The 20484-nt window shown below is 44.7% G+C and overlaps 1 protein-coding gene across 12 annotated transcripts in view; it reads right to left on the reverse strand.

The window, feature by feature from the left end:
- Positions 1-745: 745 nt before the first annotated feature.
- AMPD3 (adenosine monophosphate deaminase 3) overlaps positions 746-20484 on the reverse strand; it is a 127867-nt gene continuing 108128 nt past the window's right edge. For all 12 annotated transcript variants that reach the window (XM_075927936.2, XM_075927935.2, XM_075927937.2 and 9 more), the window contains 4 exons: positions 13727-13847; positions 10782-10955; positions 9754-9864; positions 746-1919 (listed from right to left, as the gene is read on the reverse strand). In XM_075927936.2, the coding sequence (XP_075784051.1) occupies positions 1707-1919; positions 9754-9864; positions 10782-10955; positions 13727-13847 (619 nt within the window). In that variant the 3' untranslated portion in view covers positions 746-1706. The remainder of the gene's footprint in view (positions 1920-9753; positions 9865-10781; positions 10956-13726; positions 13848-20484) is intronic.

Consider the following 20484-nt stretch of genomic DNA (forward strand, 5'->3'; position numbering starts at 1 on the left):
TTCCATCATACAGGAACATATGTTATTTATGAGTAGGCTGTTGTTTAAAGTTTAAAAGTGTGACGTGAATAAGCAAGTTACCCCTCATGTCTGTTGCTTATATCCCAACCCCCATCCACAAAAGAAACTGCAGTTGAAGTTTCTTGCATCAAAGGGATTTGAAAAGCCCTTTGTTAAAGGAATATGGTCAATTTAAAAATCAGACCTTTCAGAAAGCTTAGCTACTGGTATTACAAAAGTAACACTTAAAACTACTATACTGAAGAGGTTAAAATATTTTTCCTCCGTGTTCAGTTAGGTCTGATGTGTTAAACAGCATTTGCATGCATTATTCACTGTTCTGGTTTCCCTCTCTAGTCTCTTAGTTTGTGTTGATTTGTGCCTTTTGTATAGCAAGAAGATGGGGAGGAGAGAAATATTAAGAAAAAAACAAGTGCACTGCCACTAAAGGGCAGGAATGTCAAGAGATATGTGTAATAAGTGAATTTACATGCAATAAATGAATGAGGGTGCAGGGAATGTAAGTCTCTGAATGTTTGATATGTAATTTGCACATAGTATCAGGTTTGTTTGTTACTTTAGTAATAATGCTACCAGTAGGAGTTTTAGTTGAGCAACATATGGCCCTCAAACTGCAAATTTTCATTTTTTTCCTGTATGAAACCACACGCAGTTTTACACAGTGTGAGCTGTTTAATCTTCTCAGTTAGCTATGCCATAAAAAGCAAACTGATTAGAAGAGAAATCACAAATACTACAGTAATTATATTTTACTAATCCACCTTTCATAAAGTTATTAACATATACTAAAAAATTGTGATCACTAAATGGGATAATTCCTATAAAATATGTATAGAGTTGGTATTATTACTGACTATTAACACAAAATGTGGTCAAAGATGAGACATGAACTTCTCCCACTAATGGATAGGCACACTTTTTTAAAGTCATTTTATTGCATTTAAGATACACAGTAATCATTTTCACACTTTTCTATTTTCATTAGCAAAAAGATATAATTTCTGTTTATCAGACTCGTCCCCAAATACTGGGTGATAAGAATGACATGGTAGAGTCATTTAAGCCAATTCATGATCATCAATAAGATATGCAATATCTGGCAACATATTTTTTTTTTTTCCTAAGATCATCATGGACAGATTGGAAAGTGTCTCCAAAATTTTCTAAAATGAAAGTGAATGCTACTAAAATTGTGTTCATCATAAAATCTGCTAATAAACCAAAGGCTAAATTTAAAAATTATATTTTCTATAACTGCCACTGGAAACAAAGTTGGGTGTAAAATTTAGGCTATCCCATGCAGTAACAGTCAATGTGTATTACTGTCCAATAAGACATGTGTACTGCTATCATCTGCACTACATACATCTTGTTTGCATTAGAATATTATAGATGCAAGCATTATGACTCTTAAATTGCAGTGCAAAGCACGGTTAAAATGCAGTATACAACATAAATGATGCACAGTTCTGATCAGATGTTTGATATTTACTGCAGTCTTATATAGCCTAATGTATGTACAAACTGACTTTAAAGAATGTAATGAAGTGGAAGGTAAATTCACACAGTAACTCCATTTTTTATAAATAATTTCATTTTTTCCTCAGTGTTCAAACGATTGTATCCAGGCAGCTGTCAGTCACAGAAAATTAATAATTAAAAAGCAAAACAGTAAATGCACATTTTTAGAAGGAAGACTGGCTTATTTCTTGGTGCTGTGACTCTTTTGACAGAGCAGTAATCTCTTCTGATTTCATTGCATCAGATAGAAAGCTGAGCTCATTACACAGTGTCTCATACCTGAAAGCCATTCGGATCTGTGCTACGTTTGTCTTTCGAATGTCATTTCCTTCAGGCCCTTCTTTATAATAATTTATCCCTAAGAATTTTCGTTTTTCCTGTGGGCAAAATAAAATTAAGCATTACAAATAAGTCAGTTTTAAATTACTCTTTTTTTCCCCCACTGCAAGCATCTTTTTATGGGAATGGCACTGAAGATAAATGAAAAGACCACAAAGAGCTATCCATGTAGTTAATGATGTTTAGCTATTCCCCTTCTTTTTATGTAGGCAGCATGCTTTTATTAAGTTACTTTGCAAATGCAGATCAATGCTGGTTGGTTCAATCAAAATATTCTGTTTTTTCCATTTCTCCCTAGTTAAGTTAGACTCATTTAAAAGCTGTTTGGGCATATATGAGCTGGCTTGCCCCACAGCTTTCTATCGGAACAGAATGCATGGTGTGTTCCTATATGTATTGTTTTTTCTATTAGCTGTAATAGTAAAGCTGCCTGATCCAAAAACCACTGAAGGTAATGGGAAGACCAACTGCTTTTGCTGGGCTTTGAATCAGGAACTTACCACCTCATGAGTTCAAGACTTTGAGAAGGTAGATTTAGATATCCTTGGTAAGCTGCTATTCCTTTATTTCTTGGGGAAAGAGTGGATGATGGAGGTCACATCAGACCACCAGCGGAAGCAAGCTAGAGGGCAGTAGCATATGCACCAGAAAGACATTCCTGTGCTAGCTTCTCAAAGTAATAGTCTCTAAGGAGATAAAGATTCCTTCTTAAAAATGAAGTAGCTTCTCCAAAAAAGCTCTTAAGAGAAATTCATGAATTTTAACATTTCAAGGAACCATTAGATCATCTAGTCTGACTTCCTGTATCACAATGGGCATTGAATTTCACACACTTACAATTGACCCTAATAAGTTTAATTGATTAAAGTAAGTCGTCCAGAAAGGAATCCAGTCTTGATTTAGAGAGACAATCCCCTCCGGAATCAATTATTTAGTTCACATTAAGACAGGTATCTGGCTGGGGATAGTTAATATCCAGTTCTGCAAATAACTTGCTAGTTACTGCTTTTGTTAATAGAACAGAAAATAGGGTTAATATTATAGTAAATCAAACTCAATGTCCATTCTAATAAGATTGCTCCATGGTCATCATGTATCCTATTACGTATGGTGATAGTTATTCCCAGGGCTCGACAAACCGCTGTTTCTTCTTCAAATGATTGCTCATGTCCATTCCACTATAGGTGTGTGTGTGTGCAGCATGCACACGTCGTCGGAAGATTTTCCCTCAGCAGTACCCTTAGAGCCAGCAGGGAGCCAGTATATCAAGGCATATACACCCTTGCTGGCTCTCTCCCCAGCCAATTCCTTCTTACCTCTCCTGATGGTCCTTGGAACAACCTCAGCTCCCTGAGTTGTTTTCAACTGCTAATCCCTTGATTGTTTACCTCTGTGCTTCAGTTAAGTACTTGTGAACTTACAAGACTCTTCTTTGTGTTTGAACCTTTCACCACAGCAGGGCATGCCTAGCCATAAGAGCTTCAAAGCCTGCAAGGAGTGCAGCAAGCCTATTCCCTGCAGCGATCCACACTCATCTTGTTTAATCTGCAAAGCCTTTAAACCCAGGACTAAGCGAGAGCATGAGTCCCGTCTCCAGGCACTCTTAATGGAGTCAGCTCTCTGCCTGGCACCAGGCCCGGCACCGAGCACGGGCAGTGCACTGGCCTTGGTGAAGGAGGCATCACTGTGCTGCCCTTCCCCAGCGCCGCTCCCACTCACCAGCACCATCCAGGAAGAGGCGGCCGGACAGGGACCAGTCCCTGCTTGGGCACGTGCCCTCCATACGCCCCTCAGTGGGGCACATGGCGCCAGACAGCCCACTCCCTGGGCCTTTGAGGCCAGGCGATTACCCAACCCAGCGGAGGGATGATAGCTCCCCAGAGGACCTCCCTGACCCATCCATGCCAGAGTCACGGGAGGCAGCCAGGGTGCTTATTGAGTCATCCCCCTCGCCTCCCCCTGCCGTGACACTGTCTATATGGTATGGGGACTCCTGGCACCACTTGCTGCGGATGCCCCGTGAGCAGCAGCATGAGGTGCACAGCCTTGGGCCACAGGCAGCACCGCCCTCGGTACCAGCAGCAGCTGAGTCCCGCACCACAGCGCCTGCCCTGCCTGAGGAACCAGCCCATGGCCATGCCTCCGCTGCTGCCTCCTCCTCCTCCCCAGCACCGCGGCAAATCTGAGGCTATGTCCCGTCATGCCCCGCCGCACCCATCGTCGGCGCCGCCGTGACCCGCGTCGGATTATTCCTCTGACTCCAATGCGGCCTCAGTGTGGTGGTTTAGGGGGTCCAGGTGGTGCCAGTCCAGATCATGGCACCATTCCCGATCACTGTACCATTTCCAGCACCAGTCTCCTCCAAACCAGCAGCAATAGGGGCAACCGATGTCGGTGCCGATATTGCAGCAAACCTCCTCAAGTGTCGGGGCAGTGGCCTTTCTGGACTCCCTGGGCCTACCACCAGAGCCAGGCCTCCAGGCCTCCTTGATCGGCTTCCTCGGTGTCAGGGCCTCAGGCTTCCCCATTGGTGACCCCATTGGTCTGGTCTCCCACTTCAACACGTTCCCTGCCCCCGGGCCAGCCATCCCTGGGTCCAGCAGAGAGTTCGGGACAGCCAAGCCAGCCAGGTCCTCCTCCTCCTCCCCTCCCCTCCCTCGTAACCACCTCTGGAGTCAGGAACACACAGACATCCCTATGGGGGACATTGCGAAGGCATCCTCTTCCCTAAATGAAGTGTTTATGGATGCAACCCCTCCCCTCCCCCAAGCCCTCTATGGATGCCAGTGCACACCAGGACCTCCTCTGTCACCTGGCCCAAAATCTGGGGGTTCAGGCTGACAAGGTTGTCGAGGACTTCGACCTGACAGTTGACATTCTGCAGGCTGACACTTCTTTCAGAGTGGCACTGTCCATAAATAAGACTGTTGCCAAAATCTCCTCCACCCTCTGGCAAACGCCGGCTTCCATCCTGCCCACTGATAAGCGAGCTGAGTGCAGATACTTTGTCCCACCAGAGGGTAACGAATACCTCTTCTCTCACCCTCCCCCCCCAGCTTCATGATGGTCCAAGCGGTCAACCAGAGGGAGAGGCAGGGGCAACCAGTGGCGACCCCCAAGAGTAAGGATGACAGAAAGGCTGACTTACTGGGGAGGAAGGTTTATGCCTCCGTGGGAATCTAGTACCGGATTGCTAACCAGCAAGTCCTCCTCTCCCAGTACGGCTTTAATACCTGGGTGTCGATGGCCAAGTTTGCTGACTTTTTCCCCGAGAGTCCAGGGCAGAATTTAAAGCCCTGCAAGAAGATGGATGGACCATCTCTTGGGTGGCCCTGCAAGCAGGGGTCATACTGCGATGCAGCTCCTGGTTACAGGGTTCCGGGGTGCCTCCTGAGGTCCAAACTACCCTACAGGACCTCCCTTTCAGGGGTACCTCACTCTTCTCAGAGCAAACAACCAGTGCCTACACCGGCTGAAGGACACTAGGACCACGCTTAAGTCTTTAGGACTGCACACTCTGGCCACGCAGAAGCGTTCCTTTTTGGGTAGGAGCACCACCAGAGCACCTTCTCATGCCGCAGGGGCAATAATAGCAGGCACAACTTCTATCGATCCTGCCCACCCTCTGACTCCAACCAGGGGCCCTCCAACAAACCCCCCGGGCCCTGCCAGGGGTATTGACGGGACCGTCGAGAGCCTCATACCAGTCTCCCCATTCCCCTTCTGGTACCGTTTGTCCCCCTTTCTCCAGGCCTGGAGGTCAATCACATCAGACCGCTGGGTCCTAGAGACAGTGGAATTGGGCTACTCCATCACCTGCCTATTGCCCCCTCCCACCCATCCCCCTATCCCGTCCCTTTTCAGGGACCCTTCTCACGAATCCCTCCTATGGGAAGAAGTGAATCATCTGCTCGAACTGGGGGCTGTGGAACCCATTCTCCACGAACACCTGGGCAGGGGTTTCTAGTCACGGTACTTCCTAGTCACCAAGGCAAAAGGGGGCCTTCACCCAATCCTAGACCTCACGGCCCTGAAATCCTTCTTCGTGAAAAGGAAGTTCAAAATGGTTACCCTGGCATCTATCTTCCCATCACTAGCACCCGGAGACAGGTATGCTGCCCTCGATCTAAAGGACGCATATTTTCTCTTCTCGATTGCCCCCTCCCACTGCAGGTTCCTGCGTTTCACAGTGGATCAGGACCACTATCAATTTACAGCCCTCCCTTTTGGTATCTCTACAGCCCCTCAGGTTTTTACCAAATGCATGGCGGTAGTGGCCGCAGAACTCAGGAGAAGGGGCGTCCAAGTGTTCCCATACTTGAACAATTGGTTTCTCCGCCGAGGGTCCAACGATCACGTGAAGAATCATATCGCCGTGGTACGAAACATTTTCAGGATCTAGGGCTCCTGCTAAACATGGACAAGTCCACCCTAGCCCCCACTCAAACGACAGAGTTCATGGGTGCCACCCTGGACTCCTGATCCCAGAGATCCTACCTACCCGACTCTCGGTTTCTCATGCTGAAGGCAGAGGTTGCATCGCTCCAGACCTTCCCAATGAAAACCGCCCGGACCTGCATGTGCCTGCTTGGTCTCATGGCCACTTGCACATATGTAGTGCAATATGCCAGATTACGCATGCACCCTCTGCTCATACGGGTGCACAGACCGATCGCTCACTCCTGGGACAGGGTCCTAACCATCCCTACGAGTGTCCTCCTCACGCTGCAGTGGTGGACTTGCCAGGAGGAGGTCCGCTTCAGAGTCCCATTCTCCAGACCAGCCCCGTCACTCTGGCTTGTGATGGATGCGTCGGACACGGGTTGAATGCGTTGGACACGGGTTGGGGAGCCCATTTTGGAGAACTGCATGCTCAAGGTCCCCACACGAAGCCTCTCTACATATCAATGTCAGAGAGTTCAGAGCAGTCTGTCTCGCCTGTGCGGTTTTCCTTCCCCACTTGAGGGGCAAGGTCTTTCGCGAGTCACAAGTGGTCCCTCTGCTGGGACATAGCCCAGTCTGTTTTCCGTGCGTGGGGGTTTCCCTACCTAGACCTCTTTGCCACGCCCCAGAACGCCAAGTGTCCCCGTTATTGCTCCCTCCTGGGACAGGGGCAGTGTTCCCTAGGGGATGCACTCCTGTTTCCTTGGCCCTGGGGACTGCTTTATGCTTTCCCACCATTCCCTCTGGTCAGCAGGGTTTTGCTGAAGATGCGGGAATTCAGATCAGTGCTAATCCTAATCGCCCCAGCATGGCTGCGACAGCATTGGTACTCGATGCTACTAAGCCTCTCATGCGAGAGGCCAGTAACCCTACCGTTAGTCCCGGACCTCATATCGCAGGACTTGGGCAGGCTGCACCACCCGGACCTGCGGTCCCTGCATTTGACGACATGGAAGCTCCGTGGCTAACGGCACAGGAGCTCCAGTGTTCCCAACAGGTCCAGGAGGTCCTGCTAGGAAGCAGGAAACCATCCACGAGATCCACTTACCTGGCCAAATGAAAACGCTTCTGCTCCTGGGCATCGAACAGGGGGTACACCCAAGATGGGTACCGGTCCCCAGAATTCTAGACTACTTACTGGATCTTAGGCTTCAACACCTGTCCTCATCATCCATTAAGGTTCATTTGGCAGCCATATCGGCCTTCCATCCAGGGGAAGGGGGTAAAACACTGTTCGCCAACCTGACGGTTAATAGATTTTAAAGGGCTTTGATAGGCTCTACCCACATGTAAGACTTCCCGTCTCACAGTGGGATCTAAACCTGGTCCTCGCTAAACTTATAGGCCCTCCCTTTGAGCCGATGGCTACATGTTCGCTCCTCCAGCAATCATATAAGTTCTCTCTCCCGGTAGCAATCACGTCCGTGAGACGAGTATCTGAACTTAGGGCTCTAACTTGCGATCCCCCGTACATGGTATTTTTCAAAGACAAAGTCAGACTGCGCCTCCACCCGGCATTCCTGCCAAAGATGGTTTCCTCATTCCACGCTTCCCAAGATATTTTCCTCACCGTTTTCTATCCCAAACCACACGCTTCGGGGAAAGATCAGGTCCTGCACACATTAGATGTTAGAAGAGTGCTAGCCTTTTATTTAGACCAGACTAAACCCTTCCGTAAGTCACAGCAGCTCTTTGTATCCACTTCTGAATATATGAGGGGCCAACCTGTATCCACTCAGAGGATTACTTCTTGGATAACTACTTGTATTAAAGGGTGCTACTCCCTTGCGGGCACGCCAGCCCCACCCCTCAGGGCACACTCCACAAGGGCAATGGCAACGTCTACCACTTTTGCCACACAGGTCCCCATTTCAGACATTTGTAGGGCTGCCACATGGTCTTCGGTCTGTTTACTAACCATTATGCCCTTCCTCAACAGGCCAGGGGAGACACCGCCCTAGGGCAGGCGGTCCTTAATTCAGGGGCCTTTTCTTCCTCTGGCCTCCCACGTTAGTTAGATCATGCTTTGGAAACACCTATATTGGAATGCACATGAGCAATCACTCGAAGAAAGAACGGTTACTTACCTTGTAACTGTGATTCTTCAAGATGCGTTGCTCATGTCCATTCCAAATCCCCATCCACCCTCCTTATCTGCCAGCAGTGTACTGGTAAGAAGGAAGAGGCTGGGGAGACAGCGAGCAGGATATATGCCTTGATATACTGGCGCCACTGCAGGGGGCTCCCTGCTGGCTCTAAGGGTACTGCTGAGGGAAAATCTTCCGACGACGTGTGCATGCTGCACACACACACCTATATTGGAATGGACATGAGCAACACATCTCGAAGAATCACAGTTATGAGGTAAGTAACCGTTCTTTCTACTCGCCCGTGGCAGAAGATTTCAGCCGTGCGCTCCATTCACCAGCACTGGCGCATGCGCGGGGCGGGGCTGGTGAGTAGCTCTTGCTGCAGTTTGTCGAGCCCTGATTATTCCTGTCTGAAATGTTTGGATTTGTTTCTTCAACACACAAATCATGATAAAACTGTTATATTTTTGCAACAAGAACTTCCTTCAAGTACAAACTGAAGAATGTCATGTCTATAGGTTAAGTCAATGGTCCACCTGTTACTGTTCATTTAAATTTAGACGACATACTTTTTTATATGTTTTTTTTATATATATATATCCCTGATACATTTTTAAAGAACTAAATAGGAATGGTGTAGGACTGTTTTAAATTTAGATTTGCAAGAGCCCAGCTCTCTCACATTTTCTGAAGAGCTCAGTACTCGTACATTCACCAAATTACCAACAAGATGTGCAAATTTTAGCACAACACTGATTTCTGCAGTTTGTTCAGGGGCAAAGGAGGGAATTGCCCTGGGGCCCAACAATTTTAAAAAGCTCCAGGATGCTACCACCCTTACTGCGACCAGAGTCCCAGGCCCTTTATATCACCAGAGCCCCACATAGTGTGGCCTGGGAAAAGCTGAGGTGTGCTGCAGTCTGAGTGGCCCTGAGGGCTGGCTGCCTCTAACCCCAACCCGTCCAGGGAACCCTGTGATGTTCAGCCACTTCATGAAGACCTGGACTGAAATCACAAATGTATTTTACATACACTACTCATCAATTCAGATTGTAATGGACTCAGCAAAGATTAGTAGAGACCAAAAGTCAAATCAGTGACTATCTATTACATTAAAGTCTTTGTTTCTCAGGATCAATCCCCTGAGAAATCCAAGAGATGATATGAGATGATATGCTCAAAAAAGTAACTTCAGAAGATACATCTCACATTCTTGATGCTCACCGAAACCAGAGGTCTCTCACACACCAGTCATTTCATGGTACAAAAAAATTTGCATTTAATCCTTACGTATTTTATATGCAATGACGATGTGTTTCTTGCAACAAGCCAAGTTTACCTTATCTGATAATCCACTTTGTATTACGCTGTTTCTTGCTAGTTCACATGAGTCACATGTGCTCAGTTTCCACACTTGAGCTGCTATGGCATATTCCTCCATAAGTGCTTCCTGTACCATCAAAAATATACTGTGTTAAGCTATATCCTATTTAGTAATTGTGTTTGATAGGTAATCATTTCCAGTTAGGGAAATTATCTGATGCTCGTTAAACAATTTTGTTAGATGGTCACAATTTTCAAGATTTTAGGCTTTTAAACTCAATCACTGGAGCCTGAAAACATTTGTCTATTTCAAGATCCCTGAGAAAAATTAGTTAATCACTTCTGAACACACAAAAGATACAGAAACTAGCCATCTGAAAATTCCTCAAGGAGTGGGTAGCTCTCGACTGATGGGAAGTCTATGCAGCACGTTCTGGAGCAAACTGCTCGCTACTGTGGATGGGAGGGGCAGAGTGGAGCAGACTAAAGCATTGCTGAATCTCAGATAGCACAAGTTAGAGCTGCCTATAAGCTTTTCCAGCTCACACAGGGGCTGCTGTCAGCGTAGAACCAACCCACAGAATAAAGGTTTTCAGGCTCTCCCTTCTCTTCTACGCTGGGTGAAACTTGAAGGCAGGAGAACATCAAGTGCAGTGCATTGAATGAACAGTTTGCAGTTTATCTTCAGAGATCTTAAATGACATTTTTTTCAGTAAGCTTCACCCACATTCATTAGAAAGGAAACAAGTCTTCCCCGGCATTCGACCTCTACAATATTGCTTATCAAAACACTAACACGGGAGCTCTCCATCCTCTTCTTCCTCTGTTCTCGAGGAGCCAGAGGCAGAAGTACAAACAAAATTTAATTTGGCTATTAGTCATTTTCCCATGAAATCTGTTTTCAGAGGAGTGGGAATACAGGGGACATTGAAAGGCGAGTCAATAGATGAGGTATCACATATTGTGCAATGAGAAATGAAGTGTTTAAGGTCACTTTGGCTTAGTTAACATTCACTTTTAAGAGAAGTTTTCAGTTGTGCTTACCTTTGTATAATGGAATTGCATAGGATCGTCTGTAGAGAGAGAAATGTGAAGTCCCTTATGTAGAAATTCCTTTAGTGGATTTTTTGAATATTCAAGGAATAGGCTATTGTTGCTAAGTGGAGACATGGCAATGGGAATTTGTGCAAGATAATAAAGATACTGAAGTACTGGACTCTGTACAAAAACAATACAGATACTCGTTATTTAATGGAGTTGTGAGATAACAGGAAAGGAGGTTTTCAATCAAAGGAAATGGAAACAGCCTCATTATACGTGATTGTGGAAGAATTATGACCAGAAAAACTGAACTGTCTTTTGTGGACTGACTGTTTACACAGATTTTTTTCAATATTTTCTATATGCAACTCTGAATGCCACTTCTTTAAAATGCAACACATAGTCCACATTTTAGATGGACTGAGACCCTCTCCCCGCCGTGGACTGGGAGCTGACAGTCCTGCGCAGGAACCTAGCGGGGTTGGAACAGCCCTCCTCCCAGGACAGGCCATTGGTTGGGGCTGTACTCTGGGTACCCAGTTAACCCAGGGGTGGGTAATAATTTTTAATGGGGAGGCCACTCCAAGATTTTGGTAATCTGTCACGGGCCATTTTGGTAAACTGTCAAGGACAGGGGGTCTGGGACAGCAGGTGGGGTGTAGAAGAGAGGTTGAGATAAAGGACCAGGGTGCAGGAGAGGGTGTGAGGTCTAAGAGGGAGTTTGGGTGAAGGAGGGGGTTATGATCTGGGTTAGAGGTGTGGGGCAGAGAGCTGACATGGGGCAGAGGCTTGGGGTGCAGTGCCCAGGAGGAGTTACAGGTGCAGTAGAGGTTTCTGGCCTGGGGGAGAGTGTAGGAAGGAATGCAGGGTCTAGGAGGGAGCTGTGACCTGGAGGAGGTGGGGAAGGGGATACAGAAAGCTTGGATGGTGATCTGGGGCAGCAAGAGGTGGTGGCCTAGGGCAGGTAGTTGGAGGGAGAGAGGAAGTGCAACGCCAGAGGTAGGCTCTGGCTTGGAGGTACTTATCTAGGTGCCTCCCAGCCAACAGCCGTGCAGGAACCTGAGAGAGGCTCCATACCTGTCTCCTGGGCTGGCTGCTACACATGGTTCTGCTCTAGCACACGGAAGGAGGAGGTTTTGCTCACTGGCTCTACCTCCAGGAAAATTTCTCAGCTCCTATTGGTTGGAAACTGGCCAACAGGAGCTGAGGGATTTTGCTAGGGAGCGGGGACAGCACGCAAAGCCTCCCCGTCCCTCCCCAGTGTGTCAAGCAAATAGCAGCCACAATTTAAAGTGTGAGCTATTATGAAGTAAGGGTGCCAGCACGGTGGCTGGGTGCTGGATACAGCGGTTAGGTGAGCCAGATCCAGTCCACTAGCCACTTCTTTCCCACCCTTGTTAACCAGTTACCCATTAACATTCCTAGTTCCTACCCAAAAGAGCTTAAACTCCGATGCAGCTTAGGTACATTAAAGAACAGTGATTATATCCAAAACACTTCACAGAATAGGTCATTTGTGATGGTGGTATTCAATGTGGGTGTTAAAGAACAGAAGAAAGGAGCTTTCATTTAACTGTGGGCATAAATAGGGGTTCGTATGTAATGTATTCAGACTCGCATTCTTATCTGTATCCATGACTATTTTTGGCTTGTAATCCCACTACTATACATGACATGAACCTGCACCACACTTACCAGCTCTGCCAGCTTTATTCCATTCTTGGTCATGCAAGAATAGAATTGACTGGCTAAAGAAAAGAACAAGCATAATGTTGTGGGTATGTACAAAGGATAGCACATTGCCTGAGTCTAATATTAGGAACCCAAAACTGAAAATTGTGAACTGAAGTCATATTGCTATTAAGTCTTTATTAAGACTGATAATCCTAAAATTAGACACCCAAATTTAGACATCTAAGTTAGTAGTTGATTTTCACAGGAAATCTAAGCACTAGCAGTTCCTACTGATTTCAAATGTGTTCTGATTTTTTTAAAATAATTTGTTTCAGATGCCAAATTACAGGAAAACTAGACTGAGGGTTGGGAGGTGGCGGAGAAATTATTTCCCATTCAAAATGTCAATATTTCCTTAAAAATTATAAACAGAAACTTTTTGGCCAAAACCAAAAATTTTGATTCAAATATTCTACCATAGCGCCTCATGCTTGTGTTCTTTAATATGGGCCAGGCTCCCTGGATGGACTCTCTCTCCTGTGATACATTATGGCTTCCATCTTGCTGAGCCATTCCAGGGCATCAGTGAAATCTGTTAACTGCTGTGCATCATGGGAGATGTGATTTGGCTTGGGAACTTTTATCAAAAGAGCCTGGGGGCCTGACGCATACACAGCACAACTACCATGAAGCATTACAGCAACATTTCCAAGTTGAATGTTTTCAAATTGGTTTTTTCCAACAAGTTGAAATAGCCATGGGAAGTTTACACTTTGACAAAACACTTTGGTGTAAAAACTCAATTTTCCATCAAAAATCCATTTCACTTGAAAATATTCAACCAGGCTTAAGAAACCATTTTGTGGGGAGATCAAAGCAATTCTGCCTGATCTTAGAATGAATTAAAATTAGTCTATTCTGATCAAAGAATTTACACACTATCTGTAGAGCGATTATTATTTCAGTCTTCCTAAGTAAACCACCATTTATAAAATAAGATGTATTTTTACCAGAATGACTATTGACTTGATACACATCTGCCACCCTGTGGTCAATTATTTTCACAAAGATTTTCTTACTGGATGAGATTGGCCCCAATGGAAATCAGGGGGAATTTTTCCACTTATAGAATTCTGGGCACACTGAACTATTTGCCTAGATTCTTCTGGAAGATGTGGAGTGGTGTAGAAGTATTGTTATTAATTGAGGGTTTGATGTATTTGAGTCCTTTTTAATAAATTAAGACTATTACAGATGAACAACAAAAGTAATACCTTCTTCAGGAGTAATCCATGAGAAATGTTGTCAGCTGTCAAAAAGGCTGACACCAGATGAGTGATGGACCCAGCTTCTCCACAGTGAGGGCGAAATAGGAAGGTACTCATGCCTCTTTCCCTGAAAAAATTAGAAGTCAGTTCTATCATAAAAATAACTGGAGTCTTTTCACCCATTCTGCATATAAATCCCATTAATATCAATTGAAAAATATCCATGAAAATAACTATATAGTGCATTAGGAAAATACATCTAAGAGTTATTATTTACTTTGCTAGGCTCAGATGTGCTTAAAGTACAATTGCTTGTGTATTAACCAGATACCATTTCTAATATTCCATAAAAACATAATAAGCCCTGCATAGACTGAAATTACCTGATAATCTTAGTTGATGCTCAGAACAAGGCATGGTTTAAAAGCATACATATTTTGACTGGCTAAGTATAAAGAAGTTCTGGGATGGAATCTTAATTACAAGTCATATCGGTATATTTCTTTTTTGCTGACTGTGCATATGCTACCAGGTTACTCAAAAACATGAAATGGTTCTGCAATGGAGTACCAATGTTTACATCAAACACCCCACCCATTCAAAATATATTGATCCTGCTGAGACACAGTTAATAGAGTGCTACTGTTGACTCACTGAAGCAGGTGAGTCATTACCCTACTTCCCCAATAAGATACCTGCAGGACATTCAGTCTGACTCACTAGAGGGAGTGGCTCTAGGATGGCAACTGAGCAGACATTCAGTGACAGCAAGGCAAGATTGAGTTGAACTTTATTGTATTTTTGTGATTTACTGTAGTAATAAAAGGAAACCCTAGCCAGAGAGTTATTTTGGAATCTATATCATCTATGAATTTTGTTCAGAGTAGATTGGGAGATATACCTAGTCACAGTCTTCTGAAACATAATAAATCTCAAAGATTCGAGGATGAAGTGTACAATATGCACGCGCACACACACACACACACACACACACTCTCTCTCTCTCTCTCTCTCTATTTGTAATTTCTGAAGAGAAATAGTCCTGAAAAGAAACAAGATAGCTGACTGTGGGAGAAATAGATACCTCTAAATTCATTGTGGAGGGGGAAGACTGTGTGTAGCAAACAGACAACCAACAAGCAGTTAAAGCAGGCAGCCAGATGTTTGACATAAGTTCAAGGATACTTTAGATTACATTGTTGTTGGTTTTACTGATGATATGGGGTAGTGAAGAAAAGAAACATCTGAGGCTGGAAAGGAGGAACACGGTTTTGAATGTTAGGAAATACTTGGAAGAAGATAAATTAAAATGATGCTAACGCTTTGTTCGTCTATGCCATCTGCCATGGCAGGATCCCCAAACGCTTGATAAATGATAATGAAATAAATCTCACAACATGTCTCTAAGCTGGGGAAATATTATTACACCAGTGCAGACTTCTGTAAGGTCCATATACACCAAAATACAGTGGTGACAATTTCTTTCTTCCCTTTTAATTATCTTCTGCAAAGCACCTTTATGCGCATTCCAAACTCTAGCAGGACAATGAGAGTCGGTTAGCCTATCCCAACAGACGGGAGTAGGGCCAGCAGGTAGAAGTTGATATGGGCCAAGCGCCAGCTTAAAAGCTTGTTTCCACCATGTACCGGCTTCTAGGGAGCCAGCTGCCACTGTGGGTGCATGTAACTGAGTAACCACTGAGTTTTTCAGCAGTCACATAATTACCCAATTACCCACATTTTAGCATTCCTTTTTTCTGTGCAGAAAATTCCTTGTCTCACATGTTAAATATGAACTGTGATACTGACAGACCAGGTGCCAGTTCATACGCAGGCCCAGAGCCTCTCTGAACACTGACAAATGCATAGCTGGCTTTCCTGTAAGTTAGTAAAACAGATACTGGTGTGTGACGGCGCGTTGGGGGTTCCCCGTCTCCTGCACCCCGAAATGGCTCAAACAGACTGCACCAGCCAGTGGAATTGAGGGTGGTTTATTGCTCCTCCAGCCCAGCGCAGCACAGATGTAATCTGGTTACAGGAACTGGGGCTAAGAGGCCTCAGTGCCCCCCCTTGAGATAGGGGAGTCCCAGCCCCCTCCCCAGCTCCTTATACCTTGCCTTCCAGCGAGCAACTAACTCAATTCCCTTCCAGCCCTGCCCCCCAGTCAGGGCAGCATTCCACCTTCCTTTGTTCCTCTCCATGGGGGGTGTCTGGCCACTGGTTCAACAAGTTTGGCACTACCTTTGCATAGTGAGGTTTTCCCTGCTGGGCCTTGCTCCAGACAGCAGGGGTCACCACAGCCCAGCAAGTACCCCCCACTACGTCACATGGTGTTAGTAGAATGTGTGAAATATTTAGACTTTATGGAAGGCTTGTCTCCATCCCCTGCCCCTTCTGCCCAAAGCCCCACCCCTTCAGGGGGCTCAGAACCAGGCCTCTCCCATCTTGCCCAGGGGCCTGGCAATTCTATTGGCAGCTCTGGACACATTAATTTTGTGTAAAGTGTTGCTCCTGCAGAAAAGTGGGCCTTTGAAACCAAATGTGCCATTATAAAACATTAAAGGGACAAAGACTGCTGATTGCCCTCCCCACTTCTGTCAGACATCCATGTTTGGTTTATCAGCATGAACTCTATGGAGAAGAGGATAAAAATACTTGACAAGGAGGTATTAGGTCTCTTTATGTTGTCTGGACTCTCAGGAGTAAAGATTCCTAAACATAAGCAAGAGAGCCCCCTGCTGCTTGGTATAGAATCAGGAGGTCATCAAATCTAGCTCCCTGCCCAAAGCATGACCAACCCAACTAAATCATCCCAGCCAGGGCTTTGTCAAGCTGGGACTTAAAAAAGGGGAGTTTCTCCCTTCAAGTTGTGTCCCCCTGTGGGTGCTCCACTGTTGGTGATGGGTCGCAAAGCAGTTTTCCCCATTGGGCCATGCACGCAAGGAACCTCATGGCATTCATGCCTTAGCGCCTCGTGTGCATGGCCTGACACTCCTTCAGTTCCTTGTCTATACCCAAGTAGCTAAGACTCTGAGTAGAGGGGAGAAAAGGAGGGTTGTGGGGTACTCACAGGGAAACATATCTCGAAGAGGGTTGTGATCTACACCATTAGCTGGGGCTGATGAAAGGGGACCCTGTGAGAAGGTTGTTGGAGGATGTCCACTATCAGAGAGAGGAGAACATCTGGAGGTACAGTGACTCTCTTGTGGATGCGATGGAATGTAAATGGATGCCATCTAATGCTATAGGGGCTAGAAATGCAGTCAGGCATATCAGGCCACAGACAGTTGCGGCCATGTGGTCCATCAACTGAAGGCAGGAGAGTTCATAGTAGAAGGGCTCATGGACAGAATGTCTATGAAATCTTGAATGGCTCTGAAGCACTGCCAAGGTAAGTATGCCCAAGCTGAAACCAAGTCTAAGTGAGTGCCAATAAACTCTATGTCTTGCAGATTTTTGCTTGTTGTTAAGAAGGCCAAGACGGCCAAATAAATTCTTGATCTTGCAACAACATGAAAGTCGTTTCCTTACATGACCATCCTTTTATGAGGCAGTCATGGAGGTATGGAAAGATGATTGCATGTTGTTGATGTAGACACACCATCGCTATGGTGAAAACCTCTGAAATACTTGAGGGGCAAAAGTAAGGCTGAAAGGCAGGACGCTGTACTGATAGTGATCTGCTCCTAGTGGTAGGTAATGCATGTGTGCTGGGTGTATGGCGACGTGGAAATACACATCTTGTAGGTTGAGGGCTGGGAATCAGTCCCCTTGGTCCAATGCTGTAATCATTGTTATTAACATGACCATCTTGAAGTGCTGTGAACTCAAAACTATTTACCACTTTCAGGTGACACTGTAAATAAAAAGCAGGCAGCATTATCTCCCATAAATGTAAACAACCATAAACTGAACAAAAAGTAGGACTTGTAGGTCTAAAGTTTTACATTATTTTGTTTCTGAGATTTCTTATATAAAAGAAATAAAATTTGTAAGTTGCACTTTCATAATAAAAGGGTAGCACAACAGTATTTGTCTGAGGTGAACTGAACTTTGTTAATTCTTTTAGGTTTTTTACAGTGTAAATATTTGTAATAAAAATGAACACTGTGAACTTAGTATTCCATATTCTAATTGAAATAATAGATTTGAAAATATAAAAATTAATCTCAAAATATTGATAATTTGCAGAGGGGTTATCAGGAAGGCGAAATTTGCAATTGGAATTGCAACTGGCAAAGGATGTGAAGGATAACAAGAAAGGTTTCTACAGGCATGTTAACAAGAAGAAGGTGATCAGAGAGGGTCTGCGGCCCCTACTGGATGAAGGAGGTTGCCTAGTGACAGATGATGTGGGGAAAGCTGAAGTACTCAATGCTTTCTTTGCCTCTGGATTCACGGACAAGGTCGGCTCCCGGACTAATGCACTAAGTGACACAAGATGGGATGAAGACGGACAGTCCTTGGTGGGTAAAGAACAGGTTAGGAACTATTTAGAAAAGCTAAATGTACACAAATCCATGGGTCCGGACTTAATGCATCTGAGGGTACTGAGGGAGTTGGCAAATGTCATTGAGGAGCCTTTGGCAAATGTAGTGCCCATCTTCAAAAAAGACGTCCATCCACACCGGGGTCAGTGGGCATATCAGATGTTGTCAGTGCCAATCGAGAGGTGGCACCAGTTGGGGTGGAGGAGTTAGACTTTCTCTTTGGCACTGACTCCTCTCCCTTTGTAAGGTGCCATTTTCTGCTTCTCCATGGTGCCGGAAATTTGACACTTTACGAATGGGCCTTAACAAAGATGCTAATTATCTTACCCACAACAAAGATAGCTTCCCCAATTATCACCCCTAATATCATTATCTCATAGACACTAACCTCCCCCACACCCACCCCCCAGCCCTGCTCTGTTCTAAAATCTGATTGGCCAATTTTCTTCCACAATTTGATCTGAAGAAGTGGGTCTGGCCCGTGAAAGCTCATCACCAAATAAACCATCCTGTTAGTCTTTAAAGTGCTGCATAGTCCTGTTTTTTGTTTATGCAAGATGCATGCCTGTCAGACGCGAGCATCAAGTCTCAGCACACTTTTTACAACCAGAAGAGCCTGACATTTTGAGTAGAACAACTTTAGGGTCCAAAACTTAACAAGAAAAAAAATGGGGAAAACTTTTTTTAAACCTTAAAGAACTGATTAACACAGCTAATGGACAAAAACAGGGCAAGACAGCAATTACACATATGCGATGTAGGAAGGAACTGCTAGGTAAAAATCTCCTATCCCCAGAGTAAGGATGCACTGAGATCTAACTGGGGCACCCATAGTGACACCACTTGTAGGGGAATTGAAGATGATATTGCTGAGTCTGCACTCTTTAATAAGACCTCATGTAACAATATCTAGATTCTACCTATCCTTAGCTACATGCATGACCTTTAGAAGTCCCAGCAAGTTGGCCTAAAATTTAAACAATAAGCAATTGCTTCTGATATCCTAAAGCAATCCCTTTCCCACCAAACCATTGAAATAGCAGTGGTTGGAGAAATAATGGAAGTGTAATAATTGTTAGGTATTAAATTATTGATGACTGAAAATCATCAGGAAATATTATAAGTAGTAATGTGATTTGCATGTTTCCTTGGTGTGACTGCTGAGTCTCGACTACAGTGTATGACAAATGCTTGCAGGATAGTATTGATGTATACTGTACATACCAAGAACATTGGTTGTGTCTATACTTGATATATGAACTATTGCATACTGATGTGGTCTTGAGGGAATAAACTGTTGATTAAGAATAATCAAGTATCTTGATTTAAGAAATATTGACCAAGAGAAAAGTTAATCTGAAAAGAAGCTAGCACTAAATTACTAAACTGATGCTTCCTGAACTCAGTAAAAAGGGGGTTGTCTATTAGATTCCATTCTAATATTGGAAATAACACTTATTTGGAAAATTTAAATTAGTTTATTTACACTTTAAAAATCTAAGTGGCACCTTTGCAAATGCATAAAATTTACTCCGTGATTAACTTGCCCCACCTCATACAGTGAGTCAGGAATACAATATAAGCATGAATTTCTGCCCCTACTGAAGAAATGGCAACATTCTCATTGACTTTGGTAGACTCAGAATTTTACCTCTGATCTCCTCATTCTCTGTGTATTACTTGCCTCGGTTTATTTTACTATGTTTATCAGGCAAACTAAATTAGTCTGCGAGCACCTCAATATGAACTAGCTAAGGAATGCAGTGCCCTTTTATGGACAAAATTCTGTGTATTCTTTTCTCCCATGGGAGACACACACGAATCGTTTACCTGTAGAATGAGCCTTAAACACAAAGGGCCAAAAACATTTAAAATAATTGCCCTTAGCTGCAACGGTCTCTGTTCCTCCCACCCCTCCCTGAATTTAAAAATAAAACAAGATTTTCAAAGGCATAAATAGGACATAGGCCAGGGGTGGGCAAAAGGCTGCAGGTGGGCCAGAACCAGCCCACCAAGCGACTGGATCTGGCCCATGACTGCTTTGCTGAGACTCTTACTCAGAGAGCAGTTCTCATTTTAAACAGCTGCTACTTTCCACTCTGGATGGTTGGAGAGAGGGGTGGGAGGCTTCGCACACTGCTCCCAGCCTCTAGAAAAATCTCAGCTCCAATTTGCCAATTTCTGGTCAATAGTAACTGAGAAATTTTGCTGGAGGCAGGGGCAGCGTGTGAAGCCTCCCTCCCTCCTCCACCTCCCACTCTTCCATGCATGGAA

Source organism: Pelodiscus sinensis, chromosome 5, assembly GCF_052426305.1.
Source record: "Pelodiscus sinensis isolate ZL-2025 chromosome 5, ASM5242630v1, whole genome shotgun sequence".
Lineage (NCBI taxonomy): Eukaryota > Metazoa > Chordata > Testudines > Trionychidae > Pelodiscus > Pelodiscus sinensis.